The sequence below is a fragment of the Schistocerca serialis genome, chromosome 3 (assembly GCF_023864345.2).
Source record: "Schistocerca serialis cubense isolate TAMUIC-IGC-003099 chromosome 3, iqSchSeri2.2, whole genome shotgun sequence".
NCBI classification, from domain to species: Eukaryota; Metazoa; Arthropoda; class Insecta; order Orthoptera; family Acrididae; genus Schistocerca; species Schistocerca serialis.
The window spans coordinates 996,628,958-996,656,573 of NC_064640.1; the positions used below are offsets into that span (position 1 = coordinate 996,628,958).

Sequence of the window (27,616 nt, forward strand, 5' to 3'; positions counted from 1 at the left end):
TGTTCACAATGCACGGCCTCTGGTGGGGTGGTTACATGACAATAACATCCCTGTAATGGACTGACCTGCACAGAATCCCAACCTGAATCCTATAGAACACCTTTGGGGTGTTTTGGAGCGCTGACTTCATGCCAGGCCTCACCAACCAACATCGATACCTGTCCTCAGTGTAGGACTCGATGCAGAATGGGCTTGCCATTCCCCAAGAAACTTTCCAGCACCTGATTGAATGTATGCCTGTGAGAGAGGAAGCTGACAACAAGGCTGTGGGTGGGCCAACACCATATTGAATTCCAGCATTACTGATGGAGGGTGCCATGAACTTGTAAGTCATTTTCAGGTCAGGTGTCCAGATACTTTTGATCACATAGTGTATTTATAGAGAACTACTGGCACGGAGCAGCCCTCAGCTTCATAAACAGGGATTTGCCAAGCTTTAACAATGTCACTGCAGACTGGGCTTCCCAACGTGGTCAGATTTTAGGGGCACTCAGGAGGTAGATGTAGCTTATGGATGATATAGACACAGTAAGTGTAACCCCCAAGGAGTGAGAAGTTGTAAGGAAGGACATTGACAGGAAAAGACTTGGGAGGTTAATTTTTAACTTGCATCAACAGCAGGTCATTATGGAATGAACAGTCCAAATTTATGAAAATAGAGAGATGGAATGGACCATTGATTCATTGAAGGAATGAGTCTAGCATTTGCCTGTCACAACAAAAAGCCTTAATTAGGAAGATCAGATGAGTATCAGAAACACACTCTTCCCAAACAAAAATCCAGTATATTCATCATCATGTGACTACCCCTGACATGTACAAAGATGTTAGCACAAAAGTGGGAACAGCAAAAAACTTGCTTAATGTATTTACAATAATAAAGTTAAGAACACTGTTTTCTTCTAAATATATTTTTATTACTTTTTCTAGTATAGTAAATAAAATATTGCACAGTACATTGCAGTTCTTTCTGATGTTACTTAGAGAAATACCTTCTCTGGTACCTAATAAATTCCAAACTGCTAAAGAAACATCTGGCAACACCATTGTAACTTTCAAAGTTTGTGTTTTTCTTTTCAACAGACACTCCTTCAATACTACTCTTCTGAGCACAGGAAATAACTATGTGTACTTGACTTAAAAGTAACCCCGAGCACACAATGAAGTTCAGTAGAATATGTGCCTCCAATCATTAATGGGAATTTGTGTCTTATGAACACTGAACAGTCTTTAAAAATGTTTTCAATTTTATACCATATGCGCATTTTTACTTTGAGGCAACGAGTGTAAGAATGTGAAGATACCAGCTGAATTAGCATACATGACAGCAATATAATTTGAATGCCAACTAATGAGAGACAAAACACTGAAGATATGCCTCATAGTGGTTTTTCACAATCAACACCACTAGCAGATGATCACTACTTACAAATTACAGATTGAGAGAATCTGACAAAACTGAATGCTGTGATTTTTTTAGCAACTACGGAGATCTGTTTTGACACAGGTAATATGAATTTATCTCCATTTGATCAATTTGACCCCTAGAGACTCATCAGAAACAACATAAGGAACTCCACAGCAGCAGGATGTGCAAAGGATGTGAGCAAGGGAATACCTAAAGTGGCACCTAGATCAATGACTTCAGATTCTCTTCATTGACTAGTGCTGGATTTGTCTGACACTCACTGATCATCATACAAGAATATGGAGGAGGCATGGTATTAATGAATTTTTTAAGCATGTCTTGTAACTTATTCAACAGGGAGGCGGGTCAGTACGATTTGATTTGGTATCGCGTTGGATGTCTTTCGTTGCTATTGATGGTAATGTGAGGGTTGTGTAGTACCACTTACAGCATCCTCTAGCCTACTGTTCAGTCATACAGTCAACATTTTCATGACAGGTCTATCTTTCATTATATCAATGCACAACTGTCTCATCAAAATCTTTCTCTGCAACACAGTAATCAATTGAATGGAATGGCCTCCACTACATGCTAATGTGAAACAAGTTGAGCATGCTTGGGACCAATTGAAACTTGCTGTTCAACATTCAGCAGCCCTCCATCCACACTGGGTGACCTCAGGAGTGTCACCATTAAACAGTGGGACAGGCCTGAATAGCACTGTAGACAACACACTAGGAGAAGACTAGCATGTACAATGAATGGGGTGGAGCAACAGTACTGAATGTTAACCAGTAGAGGACTTAAGTTTCACAGATGTGCAATTTGAAAGTTAGTTTTTTAGTATCATAAAGTTCATTCTTTCATTATCTGCTGCCCTTGAAACTAACACCACAAAAGTTAGCAGATGTGATAGCAGTGTGAAAGTTTTTTTTGAGCAGTTTAATGTAGTATTCAAAATAACCATACAAAATGGCTGATGCAGATGGTCTCATGTTTTAACAATGAAGGAAAATGAAGAGAGATTAGAATTTAACATTCTATTGATTATGAGATGATTAGGGGCTGAGCTGAAACTCAGGCTGGAGAAGTATGGGCAAGGAAATTGGCCACATTGTTTTCAAAGGAATCATCACAGCATTTCCCTTAAGAAATTCAGGGAAACTATGGAATACCTATATCTGGAGGCCCTTATTGGGATTTTATATGACTTACACTCAAATGGGAGTTTAGTACCTTACAACTCCACCACCTGACTGAGAGGTTTCAGTAATGTGCAGCTAAGGCTCCAATTGCTCTACCCACGTATACACTATCTGATCAAAAGTATCTGGACACCCCCACGTATTGCAGAATTGACCACTGGATGTCACGAGAGGTGGACCCACCAGTATAAAAGGAGGTGGCGATTATTGCGGTGTCAGTAGAGAAGCAGTAACAGCAGAATGGGTCGGTTAGATGAACTCAGGCTGCACACAACTTCTGATGATGTTGTTATGAGGTGGAATCATGAAGGAACAACCACAGGTAAATCAAGGCCAGGCAGACCTCATGTACTGACAAACAGGGACCGTTGAGCATTGTGCACAGTGGTTGTAAAAAATAAAACAGATAAAATCAGTGAAAGGTGTGACTTGTGAATTCCAAAATGCTACCAGCAGTCTGTCTAGAATAATGGCTGTGCATATTGAGTTAAGAAGAATGGGGTAGAATGGTCAAGCAGCTCTTCATAAACCAAACATTTTTGCAGACAGCACTAAGTGACACTTGAGGTGATGTAATAAGCAGCACCAATGAACAGTGGGTGACTGGAAATAAGTGATTTGGAGTGATGAATCACACTATACCCCATGGAAAACCAATGGAAGGGTTTGGACATGATAAATACCAGGTTAACATTACCTGCCATCACACACAGTGCCAACAGTGAAGAACAGAGGAGGTGGTGTTAAGGTAAGAGCTGTTTTTTTGTTGGTATGTAGCAGTCTCCTTATTGTGCTTAAGAAAACACTAAATGCAGAAGGATGTGAACACATTTTACAGCTTTGTGTATCGTGTACAGTAGAGGAACAGTTCACAGATTATGACTGACTGCACCAGCATGACAATGCACTTTGCTATGTCCTGAAATGGACTATCCTGACCAGAGACCCATCCTGAACCCATTGGAATACCTTTGGGATGAGTTAGCATCCTTCCCAACCCCTGTTACCAACATCACTACTTTCTCTGGTTTTGGATCTTGAGGAAGAATAGACTGCCATTAATCCACAAATATTCAGAGAGCTTGTTGAAAGTATCCCCAGCAGATTGCAAGTTATCATGAAGATGAAGGATGGACAGATCCCCATATTAATGTCCACTAACAGGTGTATTGTTACTTCTGGTCAGTTAGTGTATCTTGTAGAGCTAAATAAGTAGAGACTGCATTTCAGTATGAATTCACATAAAAATACAGACTGAAGAAGAGAAAAGAAGAGAAGAGTAAAGGTGAATACATCTACTATAATAAATAGGAGTAACCCAAAGAAAAAAATTATGTCTTGCTCACTGTGAATTCAGTTACTAGTGATATATCACCAACATCAATGAACCACAGACCCTGCCATGGTGCAGTGGCTTGCTTGCCAAAATTGACAAGGTAGGTTACAAAATTTAAAAAGGGAAAATGAATAGTATGAAGTTCAATATAATGGAAATTAGCAAAGTTCAGAGGCAGGAGGAACAGGACTTCTGGTCAGGTGAATACAGGGTTTTAAAAACAAAATCAAATATGAGTAATGTAGGAACAGATCTAATAATGAATTAGAAAATAGGAATGTGGGTAAGTTACGATGATCAGCACAGTGAACGCATTGTCACAGCCAAGATAGGCATGAAGCCAAGACCCACCACAGTAATACAAGTTCACATGCCAACTAACTCCACAGATGATGAAGAAATTGATGAAATGTATAATGAGATAAAATAAATTATTCAGATAATTAAGGGAGATAAACATTTAATTGCAGCAGTGGAATGGAATTTGATAGTAGGAAATGGAAGAGAAGGAAAATGTGTAGGTTAATATTGACTGAGGGAAAGGATTGAAAGAGGAAGCTACCTGGTAGAATTTTGCAAAGAGCATAATTTAATCACCACTAACACTAGATTTAAGAATAATGAAAGAAAGTTGTATATGTGAAAGAGACCGTGAGACAACAGAATGTTTCAGATTGATTATATAATGGCAAGAGAAAAATTGTGGAATAAGATTTTAAACTGTAAGACATTTCCTGGGGCAGATATGGACTCTGGCCACAATTTACTGGTTATGAAATATCGATTAAAACTGAAGAAATTGCAAAATGGTTGTAAATTAAGGTGATGGGACCTGGATACATTGAAAGAACCAGAGGTTGTTGAGAGTTTCAGAGGAAGCATTAGGCAACAACTGACTGAACTGGAGGAAAGGAATACAATAGAGATGAATGAGTAGCTTTGAGACATGAATAGTGAAGGCAGCAGAGGATCAAATAGGTAAAAATACAAAGCCTAGTAGAAATCCCTGGATAACATGAGAGGTACTGAATTTAATCGATGAAAAGGAAAAATATAAAAATGCAGCAAATGAAGCAGGTGAAAGGGAATACAAATGTCTAAAAAACAAGACTGATTGGAACAGCTAGAGGATAAATGCAAGAATGTAGAAGCATATGTTGGCTAGGGAAACAACATGGAAATGAACTTGAAGGCAGTATTTTAAAAAGGGAATAGGATGTAGATGAAGATGAGATGGGAGATATGATATTGTTAGAAGAATTTGACAGACCACTGAAAGATCTAAGTTGAAATGTGGCCCTTGGAGTAGATAATGATCTCTCAAAATTGCTGATATCCTTGAGATAGCCAGCCATGAGAGTACTATTCCACCTGGTGTGCAAGATATGTGAGATAGGGGAGTACCCTCAGACTTCAAGAAGAATGCAATAATTCCATTTCCAAATAGAGTAGTTGCTGACAGGTGTGAATACTACTGAACTATGAGTTGAATAACTCATGGTTGCAAATTACTAACACAAATTCTCTACAGAAACATGGAAAAACTGGTGGAAGCCAATTTCTGGGAAGATCAGTTTGGATTCCCGAGACATTTAGGAACATGCAATGCAATACTGACCCTATGACTTATCTTAGAAGGATAAGTTAAAGGAAGGAAAACCTGCATTTATTGCATTTGTATAATTACAGAGAGCTTTTGATAATTTTTACTGGAATACACTCTTTGAGATTCTGAAGATAGCAAGGATAATATGCAGGGAGCAACAGATTATTTCTAACGTCCACAGAAACCAGATGGCTGTTATAAGAGTCAAGGTGCATGAAAGGGAAGCAGTGGTTGTCAAGGAAGTGAGACAGGGTTGTAGACTATCACTAAAGATATTCAATCTGTACATACAGCAAGAATTAAAGGGAACCAAAGAAAAATTTGGAGGACAACTTAAAATTCATGCAGAAGAAATAAAAACTTGGAGGTTTGCTGATGACATTATAATTCTGTAAGAGACAATAAAGGAATTAGAATTGCAGTTGAATGGAATCAACAATGGTCTGAAAGGAGGATATAAGATGAACATAAAAAAGTAAAACAAGGGTAGTGGAATGAAGTCAAATTAAATCATGTGATGCTGAGAGGATTAGATTAGGAAATGAGACACTGAAAGTAGTAGATTAGTCTTGTTATTTGGACAGAAAGTTAACTGATGATGGCTGAAGAGGAGAGGATATAAAATGCAGACTGGCAATGGAAAGAAAAACATTTCTGAAGAAGAGGAATTTATTAATATTGAATACAAATTTAAGTATGAGTAAATCTTTTCTTAAGGTATATGTCTGGAGTGTAGCCTTATACAGAAGTGAAATGTGTGTGATAAACAGAACAGAGTAGAAGCTTTAGTGGAAAAGATATAAAATGTATACTGGCAATGGCAAGAAAAGCATTTTTGAAGAAAAAAATCTGTTAACATTGAATATAGATTTAGTGTTAGGAAGCCTTTTCTGAAGGTATTTCTCTGAAGTGTAGCCATGTATGGAAGTGAAACATGGACAACAAACAGTTTAGATAAAAATGTGGTGCTACATAAGATTGCTGAAGATTAGATGGGAAGATCATGTAACTAGGGAGGAAATACTGGATAGAACTGGGGAGAAAATAAGTTTGTGGCACAACTTGACTAAAAGAAAGGGTTGACAGGACACCTTCTCAGATATCAACAGATCACCAATTTATAATTGGAGGGAAGTGTAGGGGGGTTAATGTTGTAGAGGGAAAACATTGATGAATACAGTAAGCTGGTTCAAAAGGATGTATGTTGCAGTGTTTACTTGATGATAGAGAGGCTTGCACATTGTAGTGTAGCATGGACAACTGCATCAAACAAGTCTTTGGACTGAAAACAACAACCACACCAGTGATACTTAATTCAAGGTAATGTAAATACATAAAGGCAGATAAAAATGGCCTAGGAAGCTGTGAGGTAGTAGACAAGTTTCCTAAATATCTGGTGTCAAATTGTAAAGAAGGAAGTTAGATAAGAGTTTGAAGTCGTATTTATTATGATGTAATCAAACATGCATTGTAATATTGGCATAAAGAAGGATAGATACAGGAAACAGTCCATGCCTTTTCAAATGAACTATTCTGGCAGTTTTTTAAGAGATTTAGGGAAACAATGGAAGTATGAATCTAGGTAACCAGACAGTGATATGAGTTCGTCACTTGAATGCAAATCTAGAGAATTAACAACTGTGCAATGTCACCTGGTCAGGGTATATGAGAGAGGTGGCATGGAACACAAAAATAACTTCAAGTGGTACACATGACTGTTGAGTGTGACTATACCACCGAATATCTGAAACACTGAAAAGATGACTTTGGAAGATTGCAGAATTTGGCTGAGAACTTGATGTTTGGCATGTAGATTCCACACATTGTTTCTATCACTGCACAGTGCAGAAGTCACACTGAAAAATTAGTTTTCACAAACACAATAAATGTCATGTGAAATAACATCTGTACACTATCTATTGACACTACAATCCAAGAGCATAGTGGCTGAAACAACTTCTTAAATGTAACTGTATCAAATTCAACAAAGAGATTAATACACAAAGACTAAGCGGTGCACCAGTAACTATGTAAGACACAGTTTGATAGGGTTCATATACAGAGTTTGTTAAGATGATAAGATGTGAGCTATTCATTTTCAGGGTCCAGTAAACTGCTTCACAAAGTCCTTAGGAACAGTGGCCAGTGGACATTCAGGTACGATAAACAACACAGGCAGCTGCAGGTGTGTGTGTGTGTGTGTGTGTGTGTGTGTGTGTGTGTGTTTGGTGAAGGTGATATGAAGCTAGATAATAGCATGTATCGTATGCCTAATTTCTAATGTAAGCTTTCTCTGAGAAGGAGAAACAGATACTTTCAGCAGCACTAGTTACTTACACTTATTTTTCATTCCAAATCATAACAGATCTCTCTAACTGTTATTATATATTCTCATGTCAATGATATGGAACTCCTCCATTTAATAACACAATTTATCACCCTTATCATAATCATCAATTCAGTGCATTAAAATACCTCCCATTTTCACTACAAGGCACAGTTTATGAAGAAATTATTTTTACACACTACAAATGCAATTTAAAATAATTACCTTTAATCCTTTGGCTCGATTTATTGCTCTCAATGGACGAAGTACTCTCAAAACTCTCAGTATTTTCACCACAGAAATTGCGTTTGACCTAAGAATGATGAACAAACAATTACAGGTAAAGTTTAAAACAAGAAAAATATCTTAGAAAGAGTAAGTGATTAGTATCCAAGTAGCATTTAACAGATCTTTTTCTACTCCTTCATGTTATGGAACTGGGTGACAGTTCACAAATGTTACAGAATTCATTGCTTGTGATTATCCTTATATGTGTAAGATTTATAATTTATAGAGTGCAGCAATCAGTTATCTTTTTTCTTTTTTTCTTTTGGCAGGTTTCATTACCCAAATCCAGATTTCCATTACTGCCTAGCCACTATCAATGCACTATTTTCTTATCTTGATGCATGTTAGTTCCCTGTTGTTCAGGCATCAGTCACAGTTCTTTGATGATTTACTTGAGCAGTTAATTAATGAGCTGCGTAACAACTAATCTGCACTTCAAGTAGATGAAGCAACTGATAGTCATAAAGATATTCATTTGATACTTATGTTCATTTTGTTGACATGTTTAACATTCAAGAGGAACTGCTTTTCCATAAGTGAATACTGGAAACAGCTACATCTCAAAGTCTTTTTATTGATAAATACTTTTTTTTAATCAAAATGGGATACCATGGCACTGTAGTATGCACAGATGGAGCTCACTCAAAGTCTGCAATTTATGGTGGATTCCAAGCAAAAGTTAAAGTTGTAGCTCCTGATGCAGTATAGACTCACTGCATGATACACGGGAGGCTCTGGCCACTCAAGAACATAGCCCACCCCTTCATTAAGTGCAGGAAACAGTTATAGGGGCAGTTACTATTAAGGCATACTTTATAAACTCATGGCTTTTTAAAGTGCTATGTGAGCAGATGGGTGCTGAACACACTCAACTGCTCTTTTTTTTAGTAATCCTTAATGGTTTTCAAGCATAAAGTAGTAAAAAGAATGTCTGAACTGAAGAATGATGTTTTCCATTTCTTAAAGCAGAAAAGTCACTCTCTGGCACACTGTTTCAGCAATGGAGATTTTCTATTGAATATGGCTTACCTCACTGACACTTTTGAGGAACTAAATATTCTTAGCACATCACTTCAAAGTTATCAGACAACTGTACAATCCTCGGAATGAAAAAGTGAAGGTGTTCCCACAGAAATCAGAGCTGTGGCAAAACTGAATGCAATGTGGCATGCTAGATATGTTCCTTACACTGGAGTCATTGTTAGAGGACACAAATAATACAATGCTTCCAACTGAGATAAAAGCCTGCTTCCACCACCTAGTAACACTAAAAGCACATTTCAACAAGTATTTCAGCAATAATTTTGATAAATATAATTGGGTGAAAAATTCACTCAACAGTACTCCTGGAGCATAATATCACCTAAAAGAGTAATAACAACGTATTGATCTCAATTGTGATACTTCAATGAGCTGTAAATTTAATGTAGTGTCTTTGTTGGAGTTTTAGATACATATTAGCAAGGAAATCCCAACACTGAGCCAAAATGCAATGAAGATCCTGACTCAGTTTGCAACAACACACTTGTAGAAGACTGGCTTTTCAGCTTTGGCAGCTATGAACTTTGTAATTTAAAATTTTGATGCTCTTGTAATCCCTCTTTGCTGAAATTGTAAATTTTTTTTTTTATTTCACAGTTTTTGAATAATTGAAAATATGATAAAGATAAAGAATTTGTACCCATATTTTTGTTACAACACTTATAGCAGTTTTGGTTTCTGTTGTGTAAAATCCTTCTAAACTGGATTTGCTAAACCTGAGAATAAGGCAAAGAAAATATAAAAAGTGACTATATTTTATTAATAAAAAAGGTTGGGGCTGATGTTACTTTCCCTCATGAAGGGGAGCAAAAAGAGAAAGTTTGAGAACCGCTTTCCAAAAGCAGTTAAATATTCACATCAATCTTTTGTTAATGATAGTAGCTGCTGTGGAAATTCTTTTCCTTATATCAAACAATGGAAAATCCAGAACTGATTTGTTGTGCCTGTTTGCTAGTCATGGTGTGTAGTAATCTAGCCTTCCCTAGCATTACGATAGATTTAAAGTAGTTAACAAGAACTGACTCACTTCCTACTCTGCGTACTATCGTCTTTTGTGAGGTGGTGGTTACTTATTTCATCACAGAGACAAGGATTGGTTTAAGCAGCCAGATGTTGTCTGACAGCTGACTAATATTGTAAGGAAAGAGTAATCTGGATTGCATGATCCATGTCTGGATGTTTCCATATATTAGTGGTTTATGATATTTGTGATATGAAACAGAAATGGGTTACCAATCTCAAATTTACCTACACGATATAGAGCTGCAGGATTAATGGAGGTTAATTAGTCCTTCAACAACTGAAGAGTTGTATGCCCAACTCTACAGAGTGAAATTCCTATTATCAAAGAACACACTATCTCTTCAATGGACTTGAGTAATTTTTAAAGGGAGCAATGATAATTTTGTCAAACGTGATAACAAAATCTTTTGTTTGAAGGCATTTTGATTATTTTTCGACCGTGACTGTCTCAAGAAATATGTAAAGGTTTTTTTAAATTACCGCTACCAGTCACAAACTTTGTCAACTATTGTTTTACTTATTTATTAGTGACATGTTTTGAGGCAATACCTCATCTTCAGACTAAATGGCATTACAAAAACAACTTTACAATCAGTATGACCTTACTGTAAAGTTGTTTTTGTAATGCCATTTAGCCTGAAGATGAGGTATTCCCTCAAAATATATTATTAATAAATAAGTAAAACAATAGTTGACAAAGTTTGTGACTGGTAGTGGTAATTTAAAACAACCTTTACAAAAATCTTTTGTTTCTTAATTGCTTTTATGTAACATTACAATATTCTAAGCCTGAATTTCACTGAGCTGTATTTCACAATGGAATGAATTTTTTAATTGTACACTTCACTCATTATTTAATCATTCTTACACACATTTCCAGTTTCTGAATCATAAATGTGTTACAGTGTTATTTCTTTGTCTGATATATCTCTGGTGTATGTGCACATTGTGGCTGTTGAGTTGATCTAGAAGCCTGCACATAATAATTATTTTCCAAAATATCTTCACATTACTTGTGAAATTGCAACAACAAATATTTCAGTGGTCAGGCATACTGACTAAATACATAAATAGTTGCTGCAGAGTGTATATTTCATGATTGTTCATTAAATGTGCTACCAGGCACAGGCACAGCTGACAATTAACTGGTGGCTGATAATGCACTTTGTAAACAATTGTATAATTTATTAAATTTATGAAGTGGAATCCTATATGAATTATTTTATGTAACCCACATTATTTATAATATGAGAAGCCTCTCATCAGACTGGTTATGTGCACTCAAAGCAAAAGGTGAGAATGATAAAGATTCATTACACTGCAATAAAATTATTTCATTTCAAATACTATGGAACATACCATTTGCTTTCTTGGATCAAAGCTGTATACAATCCTTTACTATCTGGACACTGACACACATTTTTTAAATGGAGCACACATTTAAAATGTGATTAATGATTTTTTAGAAGAAAAATTGTTAAAACCATCATTAATAATTCAAAACATTTTAAATTTTTAATGAAAATGAAATGAAACAGTCAGCTAACAAGTGACAGTTGCATTACATAGACTGAGAGGTGCTCTCTTTACTCAAGGCACTAAGTGAAATTTAGGCACAGGAAAAGCAGTGAAAGTCTGTTTCCAAAACAGGTCGAAAAATGTAAAACAGGTTGAGAAACGTAAAACATCAGCAGCTGTGGAGTGCAAAGTGTTGTTTGAATACACTGCCATGTTTTTCATAATTTTTCATTCATTGCATGTCTTGCATGATTTAAAGCTTACGTACAGAGAACATCTGTGCGTTGTTAACATTCTTGTGTTTTTCTTTCTCCCTGTTGCCTAGAATTTAGCTGCATAATTCATCCGAAGATAATTTTTTCACTAATTGTCACTTTAGTACAGTTTAAGATGTCTTAGTGCTTTTTTAGTTTACTGTAATACTAGCATCATGTGTGAAAAATGTGGATGTTGCCATAGTTTGGTTAGTATGGAAGAAATGTGTCAGGATTGATGGTTGATGTTTCACTGCGGTGACTGTAATGGGAAAGACAGTTAAGTGTCAGATTAGGCTCTCCTGTACAGTTCTATATTATGTAGTTGAGGCAGGAGAATTGTGAAACAATAATGAAAGATTTGTGCCATTCAGGCAGAATAAGAAATTTCGTATTTTGAATTAGATAGGTTTGGTGAAGAGGGGGGGGGGGGGCAGAGACAGTGGGAGCTGTGGAAAGGTGACAAGTAATAGACAAAAAGAGAGAACCTCCGAAATCACATTTCAAATTGCAGTTAGGAATCAGTTTCACTTGCTACCTGAAATAGGAGAAGAGCTTCAAGTACTTTCTGAGCAAAGTAGAGTGCAACAACTTTAAGGCTAGGTCAGTAGAAAAGTCAAGTAAAAAGAAGAGAGTTGTGGCAGAGATGTATGATAAATGATACAGGGACAGCAAAGCAAGGATCATAAAACATATTGTTAAGTTTAGCCTAGTGACAGAGAACATAGGGCCCTTGTGCAGAAATTTTGATGAAAATCATCAGGTATTTATAGAAGGCATGACTGGAAAAGGCTTAGCTAGTAGCTTAGACTGTAGAATCATATGTCACTTGGAGAAAATAGGAGCAACAACACCACACATGTGTGGGGTTTGTGAAAGTTTGACAGTGCCATGACCAGACTTGGGGTAACATAGCTGTCAGCCATGTAAAAATAAGACCTCATATCTGTGCATACTTGTTGCTGCAATTGGGAGATGGGGATATACAAATCGAGGCCTGCACCTGAATAAGAATGGGAAGGACAGGTTAGCTGAGGATCTTGGGGAAAGTATAAGAGGGCCACAGACATTACGAGACAATATTTCTGTGATTAATGAAACCAGAGGGGACACATTTTTTTGGATTAGAGTCAGGCTATAGCGGGACAGTCTTGAAAGAAATTCGAACTGAACAGTTACAATATTATAAGTAACAGTTTTCAGAAAAGTAAAATTAATTTTTGATTCTTCAGTTTCTTCCAGCATATTTCTTGCTCAAACAGTCCATGGGTGTGATGCTGGTCCTTAGTGCCCAATGGGGACAATATTTTGGCGATTATACATGTCACCATCGTCAGGTGCGCTTACGAACTGACCTCTTGAGGGTGGGCTGCCATCTTAAATCCCCTCCCCTCACGAGGAGTTCTCTCCATGGTCCATGTCTGCGTGTCAGCGGTCAGTGAGATGCTTGTGTCGCCGACTGTGGTGGCATCAGTGTAATTGCCTTGTCCGCCCTAGTCACCTGTTCAATCCTTTGCTGAGTATATTTTTAATTAGACTCAATGTTGGTTCCCATGCCCTGCTGAGATTGTAGCCACAATCTTGGTTGATGAGTTCGTCTGTGGTATGAATTTTGATAGCCTCTCTAAAGACACTGTCCCAGTATTTAGATGTATGTGCCAGGACTCTGGTATACTGGTAGTCTATTTCGTAATTTTAGGATGAAAAGTGCTCTGCAACCATCACATTGTAGGGGTACCCAAGTCAAGTGTGCCTCTGATGTTCTCGGCAATGATCTTCGATGGTGCGCACTGTCTGTCCAATATAAGTCTTACCACATTGACACAGAATTTGGTACATGCCAGCCTTCGGCAAACTGAGTTCATCTTTGACACTTCACAATAATGTTCGCATTTTATTTGGTGAGCAAAAGACAGTTTCTACTTGGTGTTTCCTCAATATTCATCCTATTTTCCCCCATACCACATGCTGTACTGTAGAGGTGGGGCAGAGAGCGCGTCTGATCTGCCATTCCCAGTACAGCATTTTTCCGGAATACAGTTTCGAGGTGTTCCAGCTCTTTGGGCAGACTCTCTGCATCAGAGATGATGCACATCCTGTGCACCAGTGTTTTTAGCACCCCATTCCTCTGTGCAGGGTGGTGTCAGCTATCTGCTTGCAAATACAGGTCAGTGTGTGTTTTCTTTCTGTATATCCTGTGGCCCAGGGTTCCATTCGCTCTTCTTTTGACCATGATGTCCACGAATGGTAATCTTACTTCTGCTTTGGTTTCCATAGTGAATTTGATGTTTGGATGTATGGAGTTCAGGTGTGTAAGGAAGTCTAGGAGCTTGTCCCTTCCATGGGGCCAGATCACGAACGTGTCATCCACATAACGTGGAAAACAAGTAAGTTTGCATTTGGATGATGCCAACGTTTCCTCCTCAAAGTACTCCATATAGAAATTCATGACCACAGGCAAGAGTGGGCTCCCCATTGCGACTCCTTTTGTTTGTTCATAGTATTCTGAAGAATCACATCATATATCTCTATGTGGAGGAGATGTATCGCAGCATGAAGCAATTCGACAAACTGCTGAGTGCTCTCGCTTTTCTGAAGAGATGTCGTTTTGTTGTGCCAAACTTTGCTAAGGTCACGCATCACATCAATTCTGCAGCAGCTAAGAGAATTATGAAGTGTGCTAGGCTTGCCTTGGTTCATGAGAGGGTACACTTTACCAGACGCAGCCTTGAGTACAACTCCCAAGGACGACTTAAACTATATCTACAACTAGCCAATCATTTTAATTCCGGGACCTGGGACTGGGTTGATGATGTTACCTGGATGACTGCCGATTCTGCACATAAGAAGTCCTTGGGATGTCAATTATATAAATTTTCTTGTCTTTCTGACAAACCATTGCTGAAGGCTCCACACAAGATGGTTATCAATCTCACGGACATTGAGCTGACTGGGGATGCAGTTTCTGTTCTGGAGAAGGGACTTAATTTTGCTCCCACACCTAGGTTCACGCCGGTAGTGGACATTGTCAGTGCAGTTGAACAGGTTGCTGCGTGACTACCACCTGAAGCAGCTGAGGAAGTATGCCTGGATGCCTGCTGTGCTCTGACGAGAACTAAACCGATCAAGTCGAATATTACCAGCAGGGAGAGGGCAGCCATTCAAGACCTTTCAAGATCTGAGACAGAGCCCCGAGACTGTTGTCTTACCGGCTGACAAAGGCAATGCTATGCTTGTTCTTTCCCATAACAACTATACTGAGAAGATAAAGAGCATGCTAAATGACAAATGTTACAGGAAGATCAACGCTGACCCCACAATGAAGGTGGAGAACAAGACCAGAGCAGCTCTTCTCAAGGATGCAGATTTAGCAGAGGGTGTCGACAAAAATTGACACCTCAAGGACCTGCACTGCCAAAACTTTATGGACTCCCTAAAGTCCACAAAGAAGGGGTGCCATTACCCCCAACTGTCAGCAACATTAGGCCACCTACATATTTGCTGGCAAAATACCTGGCAGAATTACTAAGCCCTTATGTGGGTAAATGCCTCATCACATTTGTAATTCTGTGGATTTTTTAAAATGTCTCTACATCTTCAAGCTGAAAGACTCAGATATCCTGGTCAGTTTTGACGTTGTTTCATTATTCACCAGGGTGCCTCTTCAAGAATCAGTTGAGCTTATTGCACAGAAATTTGACAAGAAGATGACCAACCTTTTCAAGCACATTCTGAACTCCATGTATTTTCTCTTTAATGGAGAATACTATGAGCAAACAGAAGGAGCCGCAAAGGGGAGCCCACTCTTGCCTGTGGTCGTGAATTTCTATATGGAGTACTTCGAGGAGGAAATTTTGGCGTCATCCAAAAGTAAACCTACTTTTTTTCTACGTTATGTGGATGACACGATCTTGATCTGGCCCCATGGAAGGAACAAGCTCCTAGACTTCCTTACACACCTGAACTCCATACATCCAAACATCAAATTCACTATGGAGACCAAAGCAGAAGGAAGATTACCATTCCTGGACGTCATGGTCAAAAGAAGAACAAACGACACCTTGGGCCATGGGGTATACAGGAAGAAAACACACACTGACCTGTATTTGCAAGCAGATAGCTGCCACCACCCTGTGCAGAGGAATGGGGTGCTAAAAACACTGGTGCACAGGGTGCGCACCATCATTGACACACAAGAGTCTGCCCCAAGGACTGGAACACCTCAAAACTGTATCCCAGAAAAACGGGTACTTGTAATGGCAGATCAGACGCGCACTCCGCCCCACCTCTACAGTACAGCGTGTGGAGACGGAAGAAGCCACAGAAAAAGAGATAGCCACTGCCTATATATCATATACTGGCACATTATTGGGGAAAATAGGATGAATATTGAGGAAAAACCAAGTAGGAACTGTCTTTTGCCTACCAAATAAAATGGGAAGTGTCAAAGATGATCTCGGTTTGGCGAAGGCCGACATATACCAGATTCCATGTCAATGTGGGAAGACTTATATTAGTCAGACAGTTTGCACCATAGAAGATTGTTGCCGAGAACATCAGAGGCACACTCGACTTGGGTACCCCAACAAGTCAGCGGTCGCAGAGCACTGTTTGTCTGAAAATCACGAAATGGACTACCAACATACAAGGGTCCTGGCTCAGACATCTAAATACTGGGACAGTGTCTTTAGAGAGGCTATCAAAATTCATACCATGGGTGGACTCATCAACCAAGATTGCTGCTACATCATCAGCAGGGCATGGGAACCAACATTGAGTCTAATTAAAAAGACGCTCAGCAAAGGAAATGAATGGGTGACTAGGGCAGATGAGGCAATTACACCAACGCCACCACAGACACCGACACCAGCATCTCACCGACCAGTAATGCGCAGGCGTGGACCGTGGAGAGAACGCATCGTGATGCGAGGGGATTTCAGACGGCAGGCTGACCTCAGGAGCTCAGTTCGTCAGCGCACCTGATGATGGCGACGTGTCTGATTGCCAAAATATTGTGAACGTTGCACATTATGGACTGGCAGTACAACTGTGGACTGTTTGAGTAAAATTAATTTGATACACCAGATCATTAAAGGACTAGAAAACAAGAAAAATGAACTGCTTCTATGTCTATAAGGTGTGGAAACTTCTGAAGTGAAAGATGTTCTGTGTCTCTCTGATCATCCTGTAACCACAGGGATGGAGAAGTTAAGTGTGAGGGATAAAACTTGGTATCATGTTCCATGGATGATTTGCATGATAAATCATAATGATGTGGGAAATAGTCATTTTACATTAACATTGCAAATTAATTTGTAAATATGGCTACATGCTGAACATTTAAAAGCTTTTTGTGTTATTATTATTATTAAATATATGGATGTGAGTTAGTAATTCCTACCCCCAACATTTTACACTTTACAGTAACAGAAATCTTCTACAGAATAGAGCTAGTTATCAAGGAGAAACTTTTACAGTTTGTTTTCAAATTTTCCCTCACTGTCTGTCAGCCATTTTATATCACTGGTTAAGTGATCAAAACTTTTTGTTTGTAGCACTATGGGGACCCCTTTTTGTGCTAAAGACAACATTAATGTGGTGTACTGAATGCCATTTTTCTTCTGGCAGTGTAATTATATACACCACTGTTCCTCTGTAACTGCTGAGGATTATTTACAACAAACTTCAGGAGGGAATAAATATACTGTGAAGTGGTAGTCAAAATGCCCAGTTCCTTAAACAGATGTCTATAACATGATCATGCCTGAGCATCACATGTTATTCGTTCATCACATTTATGAGCAAGATATTCTTTCACGATTTCTTCCCAGTCGGAATTAAATTCCCAGATTATTTTGGTTAGATTACTAAATACAACTTTCTGCCTTCCCTTGACTAGATATGACATTATCCTTTGGTTGGATATACCTTCACTCCCATGAAACCTCAATTTATCTAGGATAACAGTAAAATGTCTTAGATAGCTCACAGCAAATACTAACTGGTGCTATTTTATTATTTAATGCTTGTAAATTTGGTGAGTAAACATATGAATGGCTTCCTCAGTAGAGAAAATCTTCTGAAACTCAAAATGTGATTTTCAGAGGGTGATATTGTTGCTATTGTGAGATACTATTCTAGAATACATCACCTTCTCAAAAATTTTGGAAAATGGTGTCAGCAGTGCAACAGGTTGGTAGTTACCGAAAGTCTCTTATCGCCTTTCTTAATGAGGGGTTTAACAATGGCATATTTCAGTCTCTCTGGAAAAATGCTTTGTGTTAGTAATGCGTTACACATCTCAGATAAGACTGGGCTTATTATATGAGAACAAATCTTTAGTACTCTATTGTAAATAAACCAGATAAGCTATTATTTTTGAGATAATGTACAATTTTTTTAATTTCAGAAGGAGAAGTTGTTGATACATCCACATGATTGAATTTTACATGAGTTACTCTTTCAACACACATGGTTATGACTTTTCTCTTGAGCTGTTTTTCCTTATACTTCCTACTAAGTTAAGAAATAATTATACACTATATTTGGTACCTGTGCCCTGTGATTTATAGCCCTTCCATTCAGTTCAGTACTGATGTTATCCTCTTCTGTGGCTAGTTGTCCTGTCTCTCATTTCACTACATTCCTTATAGACTTAAGTCCACTGTTGGAATTGCTGATTCCTCAAATGTGCATGTTCCCTAATTTTTTAATAACTTTGACTGGTTTTTGTACTGTACAACTACTGCAGGATCTGTACTTGTTCTTGTCAACAGATACATTTCTCTTTTCCTCTTACAAGATACTTTAATCCCTTTAGTGATCCATGTCTTTCTTACATGGCTGTTTAATGTCCTTTCTGATTAGCTTTTGCATAAAGCCATTTTCGACTAATTATATGTATTTATCATGGAACAGATTAAGTCCTATGTTAGCATTTGGTTCATTATAAATTTCATCCCATGTCACCTTTTTTAAACTATTCTTAAAAATGTTTGTCCTGGAGTCATTAATTATTATAACTGATTTCCACTGAGGAATAGCCTAACTAACTATGCATCATCATCAGAGAGAGCATTTGTCAGGGGCAAACAATTATTTTCTTTCTTAAAGCTTCACCAAAGAAAACATTATTAATAAGGGTCTTACTGTGTTATCCACCGGTGTTGGAAAATTAACTACTGAGATCAAATTGTAGAATCCAAATAAGGTTTCCAGGTCATTTTTCCTATCAGAATCCTTTAGAAAATCTACTTTTAAATCACTACAGACTATTAACTGTTTGATGCTGCCTAACAAATAGCATAACAAGGAATTCAGGTTCACCATAAAAAATTCAAAATTTCCCAGTTGGGATCTATATACAGTTACAATTAAAGTGAACTATTTTTCAGTATTCACTCACAAGCATACACTTCTAAGTGGTGATCGCTACAAATCTACATGTCCCAATATTTTTGAACTTGTTTTCTGTCTCAATATATGCAACAGCTCCTTTTCCTGTATTAGCTTTGCATGAATAGGCAAATAGAGTGTAATCTTTTACATGTAATTCTCTAATCCTGTAGTTACGCAGTTCTCAGGTAGTCACATGATGTCTATATTTTCAGAGCTCTCTAAATTTTCAAAATATACAAGGAGCTCTTCTACATTATTACTCAAGTCTCTAATATTTTGATGAAATAAGCTACCCTTACTTCCTGTGCATTCTTAAGGATTCTGTTGGGCTGTTCTTTTATTTTTACTTCTTGTCTACCTGAACTTCAATTCTCACCTAAAAAACGTACTTCTCTGACACCAGTAACCACAAGGATCTTGCTTTGTATGATGGTAGCCCCCACGAACATTTTTTGCAAGAAGCTGAGCCAACCTATCTTTCCTCTCTACTATTCAGGTGTAATCCACTTCTAGTATATCCCCATATCCCTATCATAGCAACAGGTACTGCAGTCATATGAGATTTCATTTCAGTCAGCAGCAGCCTACTCAACTCAGCATTCAGATGGCTCACAGCAATGTTAACCCAGAGCTGGTCATGACACTGTAGGATGTCCATAAACTCATATCTGTTGTGTAATTGCTACTCCTATTTCATACAGGTCACCCCTAAAGCTGTAATATTTGTCCTTAATCAGTCTGTTTCCATCCCCCTTTACTTCAATAACCTGATCCTCTTTGCCAAAATTTTTGTGGAAGTGCCTTATGTCCTCTGTTGCCTGGCTAAGGCTAGTGCTTGATTTGTTACCCTGACATCCTGTTCCTGATCTGTCCTCTAACATGTGGCCAACAACTACATCCCTACATCCCCCCCCCCCCCCCCATGGCTACTACCTAGCAGCAAGACTCTCTTCTTACTCTCTTCTTCCAACTCTCTTTAGGTACTGACCTATACTTAGTTTCCCTGCAGGAATTCTGCTGCACCCTCCTGTACCCTACAGCTCAAAGAGGTTCTTCCCCTCCTATTTTGAGTAATGAGTAAAATTTATTTGATACTGCAAGCTCAAATGTAACTCAAATCATTAAGGAGCTGCTCCCCTTCTGCTCACTGCTTGTTACTTTTACCCATTTCCCATGATCTTTTTCCCTTTCAATCTACCTAATTCAAATTTCTGTGTTCTAATTCAGCCTGGAGGACATGAATCATTATCTCCTGTTCAGCTAAACCCTCAGAGTTCCCCATTCAGTTCAACCCATAGTCTGCATATACCACTATCTATTTGACTATCCTATGATATATATCTATCACACATTATAGCACACGTTACTTGCTTAAAAATAGAATTAAATCAATTACCACACTTTACTAACACCATTTTCCTGCATAGTTATATCTGAATCTAGTGTAAATCAGAACCCAGCAGCAAGTGCTTGTGAGTTGTTAACACAGAATACTTCTCTGATGATTGTAACTGTCTGCACATCCCATCTAGAGAACTTTCAGCTATTTATGAGAAATCTAGATACATTACTGAGCTGCCATTCAAACAAGAAGAAACAGTTAGTAGTTTGTGGAGATACTGATATAGAGTTCTTAAAAGATACAGACAGGAAAAGTAAACTAGAATCATTATTTGGATGTTTTGATCTAATTTCAGTAGTTAATATTCCAACAAGTGTGCAGCAATATACACGCACTCTGGGTGATAACATATTTATAGGCACCATAGCATATTTATAGACATCTCAGGCTGATGCAATTAATGTGTGCCCAGTTGTTAATGGACTATTTGATCTTGGTTCACTATAAATGGAAATAAACAACATAGCACCTTACAGCCCTGAGGCAGGTTCAAACAAAGCAATGAGGCTTATTAATGCGAATAGGACACAGCATTTTAAGAGTAAGATAAAAGAAGTGGTGTGGGATGATAATATATATATAAATTCAGTTTATTCCATTGTAAATTTGTGTCAATATTTTAAAGTTACTTCCTAAACAGTTATCAATAAAATCCATTAAAAAAGAAGTAAGTCATGGATAACTAATTGACTTAATATTTCATGGAATAGGAAGAGTGACATTTATATAAAGGCCAGAATAGGTCAGAATCAAACATTACTTGTGTGCCACAAAAAATATTGTAATATTTTAAGAAAAGTCATTGAAATGTCAAGAAGTAGGTCCTGACAGTAATTAATAATGTAGAAAATAAGATTACAACTATATGAAATACTGTCAAACATGAGACAGGACACACCACCAGTGCACAAGATAGCATAACAAGTAAACTAAATGGTCATGTTGTGACTGATAATTCAGAAGTTGTGAGCACTTTTATTAATCACATTCTAAATGTAGCAGCAAAAATAGTTGAAGCAGCAAGAGAATATATTAAAAATGTCATTACCCAACATTTTAAGCAACCTGAAGTAGCACCAGTGCCCTTCACTGAAATTAATACAGTTATAAAAATTTGAAACAATTTACTTTGCAGATCAGAGTTTGGATTCCAGAAAGTTTGCTCGATTGAGAATGATATTTATACATTCACTCTTCAAAGATTACAAGCCTTAAATAATAATATCCACAGCTGGAATTTTTTGTAATATTTTCAAGGCATTTGAGTGTGTAGATCATATTAAACTCTTAGAAAAACTCAAGTTTTATGGAACTAATGGTTTTACACACAAGTGGTTTCAATATACTTAAACAGAATGGAAAAAGTTGTGCCAAATAATTTAAACAAAGGTGTGAGCATAGACAAATTTAGTGACTGTGGAGAAACCACAAAAGAGTCCCACAGGGTTCAATTTTTGGTCCACTTACATTCCTTATATATGTGTATAACCTTCCACTTAACATTCAATAAGCAGAACTGACACTTTTTGCAGACAGTACTAGTGTTGTAACAAATCCCATTAAAGAGAAAGCCACAGAAGAGATTGTTACTGGTTTTTCAAAGAATTATTAAGTGGTTCTCTGAAAATGAACTCTCTGTAAATTTCAAGAAAACACACTACATTCAGTTCTGTACAACAAATAGTTATATGAAAAACTCAGGTAATGAACAAGAGTCACTATGTAGGGTAGAATGCTCCAATTTTTTTCAGTGAACATATTGATGAAAATTTGAACTGGGAGATGCACGTTACTGAGATTCTCAAACAGTTAAGTTTAGCTTCTTTTGCTCCTTATATAATTGCTCATCTTGGAAACAAGCTTCAGACATATTTTACATATTTTCACTCAATAATGCCTTACTCCCCCCCCCCCCCCCCCCCCCGCCCGAACCATGGACCTTGCCGTTGGTGGGGAGGCTTGCGTGCCTCAGCGATACAGATAGCCGTACCGTAGGTACAACCACAACGGAGGGGTATCTGTTGAGAGGCCAGACAAACGTCTGGTTCCTGAAGAGGGGCAGCAGCCTTTTCAGTAGTTGCAAGGGCAACAGTCTGGATGATTGACTGATCAGGCCTTGTAACATTAACCAAAACGGCCTTGCTGTGCTGGTACTGCGAACGGCTGAAAGCAAGGGGAATCTACGGCAGTAATTTTTCCCGAGGGCATGCAGCTTTACTGTATGATTAAATGATGATGGCGTCCACTTGGGTAAATTATTCCGGAGGTAAAATAGTCCCCCATTCGGATCTCCGGGCGGGGACTACTCAAGAGGATGTCGTTATCAGGAGAAAGAAAACTGGCGTTCTACGGATCGGAGCGTGGAATGTCAGGTCCCTTAATCGGGCAGGTAGGTTAGAAAATTTGAAAAGGGAAATGGATACGTTAAGGTTAGATATAGTGGGAATTAGTGAAGTTCGGCGGCAGGAGGAAAAAGACTTCTGGTCAGGTGACTACAGGGTTATAAACACAAAGTCAAATAGGGGTAATGCAGGAGTAGGTTTAATAATGAATAGGAAAATAGGAACACAGGTAAGCTACTACAAACAGCTTAGTGAATGCATTATTGTGGCCAAGATAGATACTAAGCCCACACCTACTACAGTAGTACAAGTTTATATGCCAACTAGCTCTGCAGATGACGAAGAAATTGAAGAAATGTATGATGAAATAAAAGAAATTATTCAGATAGTGAAGGGAGACGAAAATTTAATAGTCATGGGTGACTGGAATTTGAGTGTAGGAAAAGGGAGAGAAGGAAACATAGTAGGTGAATATGGACTGGGGCTAAGAAATGAAAGAGGAAGCCGTCTGGTAGAATTTTGCACAGAGCACAACTTAATCATAGCTAACACTTGGTTTAAGAACCATGAAAGAAGGTTGTATACATGGAAGAACCCTGGAGATACTAAAAGGTATCAGATAGATTATATAATAGTAAGACAGAGATTTACGAACCAGGTTTTAAATTGTGAAACATTTCCAGGGGCAGATGTGGACTCTGACCACAATCTATTGGTTATGAACTGTAGATTAAAACTGAAGAAACTGCAAAAAGGTGGGAATTTAAGGAGATGGGACCTGGATAAACTGAAAGAACCAGGGTTGTACAGAGTTTCAGGGAGAGTATAACGGAACAATTGACTGGAATGGGGGAAATAAATACAGTAGAAGAAGAATGGGTAGCTTTGAGGGATGAAGTAGTGAAGGTAGCAGAGGATCAAGTAGGTAAAAAGACGAGGGCTAGTAGAAATCCTTGGGTAACAGAAGAAATATCGAATTTAATTGATGAATGGAGAAAATATAAAAATGCAGTAAATGAAGCAGGCAAAAAGAGATACAAACGTCTCAAAAATGAGATCGACAGGAAGTGCAAAATGGCTAAGCAGGGATGGATAGAGGACAAATGTAAGGATGTAGAGGCTTATCTCACTAGGGGTAAGATAGATACTGCCTACAGGAAAATTAAAGAGACCTTTGGAGGTAAGAGAACCACATGTATGAACATCAAGAGCTCAGATGGAAACCCAGTACTAAGCAAAGAAGGGAAGGCAGAAAGGTGGAAGGAGTATATAGAGGGTCTATACAAGGGCGATGTACTTGAGGACAATATTATGGAAATGGAAGAGGATGTAGATGAAGATGAAATGGGAGGTACGATACTGTGTGAAGAGTTTGACAGAGCACTGAAAGACCTGAGTCGAAACAAGGCCCCTGGAGTAGACAACATTCCATTGGAACTACTGACGGCCTTGGGAGAGCCAGTCCTGACAAAACTCTACCATCTGGTGAGCAAGATGTATGAAACAGGCGAAATACCCTCAGACTTCAAGAAGAATATAATAATTCCAATTCCAAAGAAAGCAGGTGTTGACAGGTGTGAAAAATACCGAACTATCAGTTTAATAAGTCACAGCTGCAAAATACTAACGCGAATTCTTTACAGACGAATGGAAAAACTGGTAGAAGCCGACCTCGGGGAAGATCAGTTTGGATTCCGTAGAAATGTTGGAACCCGTGAGGCAATACTGACCTTACGACTTATCTTAGAAGAAAGATTAAGGAAAGGCAAACCTACGTTTCTAGTATTTGTAGACTTAGAGAAAGCTTTTGACAATGTCGACTGGAATACTCTCTTTCAAATTCTAAAGGTGGCAGGGGTAAAATACAGGGAGCGAAAGGCTATTTACAATTTGTACAGAAACCAGATGGCAGTTATAAGAGTCGAGGGGCATGAAAGGGAAGCAGTGGTTGGGAAGGGAGTAAGACAGGGTTGTAGCCTCTCCCCGATGTTATTCAATCTGTATATTGAGCAAGCAGTAAAGGAAACAAAAGAAAAATTTGGAGTAGGTATTAAAATCCATGGAGAAGAAATAAAAACTTTGAGGTTCGCCGATGACATTGTAATTCTGTCAGAGACAGCAAAGGACTTGGAAGAGCAGTTGAACGGAATGGATGGTGTCTTGAAGGGAGGATATAAGATGAACATCAACAAAAGCAAAACGAGGATAATGGAATGTAGTCAAATTAAGTCGGGTGATGTTGAGGGTATTAGATTAGGAAATGAGACACTTAAAGTAGTAAAGGAGTTTTGCTGTTTGGGGAGCAAAATAACTGATGATGGTCGAAGTAGAGAGGATATAAAATGTAGACTGGCAATGGCAAGGAAAGCGTTTCTGAAGAAGAGAAATTTGTTAACATCGAGTATAGATTTAAGTGTCAGAAAGTCATTTCTGAAAGTATTTGTATGGAGTGTAGCCATGTATGGAAGTGAAACATGGACGGTAAATAGTTTGGACAAGAAGAGAATAGAAGCTTTCGAAATGTGGTGCTACAGAAGAATGCTGAAGATTAGATGGGTAGATCACATAACTAATGAGGAGGTACTGAATAGGATTGGGGAGAAGAGGAGTTTGTGGCACAACTTGACCAGAAGAAGGGATCGGTTGGTAGAACATGTTCTGAGGCATCAAGGGATCACCAATTTAGTATTGGAGGGCAGCGTGGAGGGTAAAAATCGTAGGGGGAGACCAAGAGATGAATACACTAAGCAGATTCAGAAGGATGTAGGTTGCAGTAGGTACTGGGAGATGAAGAAGCTTGCACATGGTAGAGTAGCATGGAGAGCTGCATCAAATCAGTCTCAGGACTGAAGACCACAACAGCAACAACAATGCCTTACTGAATAATTTTTCTGGGGTAACTCAACACTTAGAAAGAAAGTATTGATTGCACAAACGTGAGCAGTAAGAATATGTGGTATTCACCCATGGTCAACATACAGGTACCTCTTCAAGGAACTAGGCATTTGAACTACACTGCCACAATAAGTACATCCACTAAAGAAATTCAGCATGACTATATCATCACAGTTTAAGAACAGTGGTGCCCATACCTGCAAACACTAGTGGAAACACTGACCTTTACCACCTATTATTAAATCTGTTAGTGGCTTGGAAAGGAGTTCAATTTACAGCAACCAAAGTTTTTAATTATTTGTCTAATAACATGACAGGTAACAAAGCAAGTTTTAAATGTAACCTAAAGTAATTGCTCCTGGACAACTCCTTCGATTCCATGGATGACTTTCTATTTAAAAAATGGTAGTCTGAAAAAAGCCTTGTTTTTAAGTGTAGTTGCATGAGCAGGACTAAAAAAAGTAGTGTTTTCATTAATGATAACGCTAATCATGTATACATATCCTGTAAACTGAACTGTTTCAGATCATTTTGATAAAATAATTGTTCAAATGATCTATATAACATGTAGTTAACATACTAACTTACTAGCCAAGCTGTAATTGCCTATCATGAGCACATCCACTTTTCATTACTCTGTTTCAAAAGTGAATTGTGGTTTGGCTTAATAATTGTTGTCACTTAGGGTCTACCAGGTAATGATTTCTACACACTAAGAATATTTTATAAAATATAACATAATTGTTGCGTTGCAGAATGTTGTAATTGATAAAATGTATTATTATTTTGGTCACCTAAACAAAACTAGTTTTTAAGTCATATAATCGCTAAGTTTGGTTTTTGTTATTCTATATCTGAAAATTACTGCCACTTAAAATTCAAGCCAATCATTATGTGACTAAAACTGGTGATCACTTTCTGAATAAATGATGCAGAGTAGGACTCCTTGACATATATTGCAGTCATATCCTACGATCCAATGATGATGTTCTGCCACTGACCCTTGTGGCCAGTTATAGAGTATCTAGTGTGCACTTTTATTGTCTGTATGTTTATGATGAATGGAAAGCAGACAGGGACACTGCACAGTGCTGTTACACAGATCACACCTCTCTAACAGCAAGTGAGAAATACTGGATTAAGGTTAAGGCTTAGAGATATTCAAAATGATTCTAGGAAGAACAAATTAATTGAAGTAATGGTCCTTTATTTTCAAAAGGATGCCCATATTACGTAGATCATCATGAATTAAACTGATATTGGTTTCAAGCCTCTGATATGACAAAGTTTAATCCCTTGTTTAGTAACCATATCACTGTAACTGTCATGAAGTTGTTTTATGTTTTGATTGTTTCTATACAATTAGGTAAATAACCACTAGCTGAGGTGAGGTTGGAAAAGCAACAACTGCTGAAGTGAAGTGAGTGAAGATGTTTACCTTCAAGTACTTAATTGTCTTACAGAGCAAGAATACAGACCTCCGGTGGTCTAATATTGTATATGTAACTTCCAAAATGCTATTTTTAAATAAACAGAATAAACTAAACTCATATACACATCCACCATACAGCTTA

General features: G+C 38.0%; 1 protein-coding gene across 5 annotated transcripts in view; it reads right to left on the reverse strand.

Moving 5' to 3' along the window:
* Window positions 1–27,616, reverse strand: part of LOC126471447 (muscle calcium channel subunit alpha-1-like) — an 876,499-nt gene that overhangs the window by 216,597 nt on the left and 632,286 nt on the right. For all 5 annotated transcript variants that reach the window (XM_050099633.1, XM_050099629.1, XM_050099632.1 and 2 more), the window contains exon 22: window positions 8,107–8,194. In XM_050099633.1, the coding sequence (XP_049955590.1) occupies window positions 8,107–8,194 (88 nt within the window). The remainder of the gene's footprint in view (window positions 1–8,106; window positions 8,195–27,616) is intronic.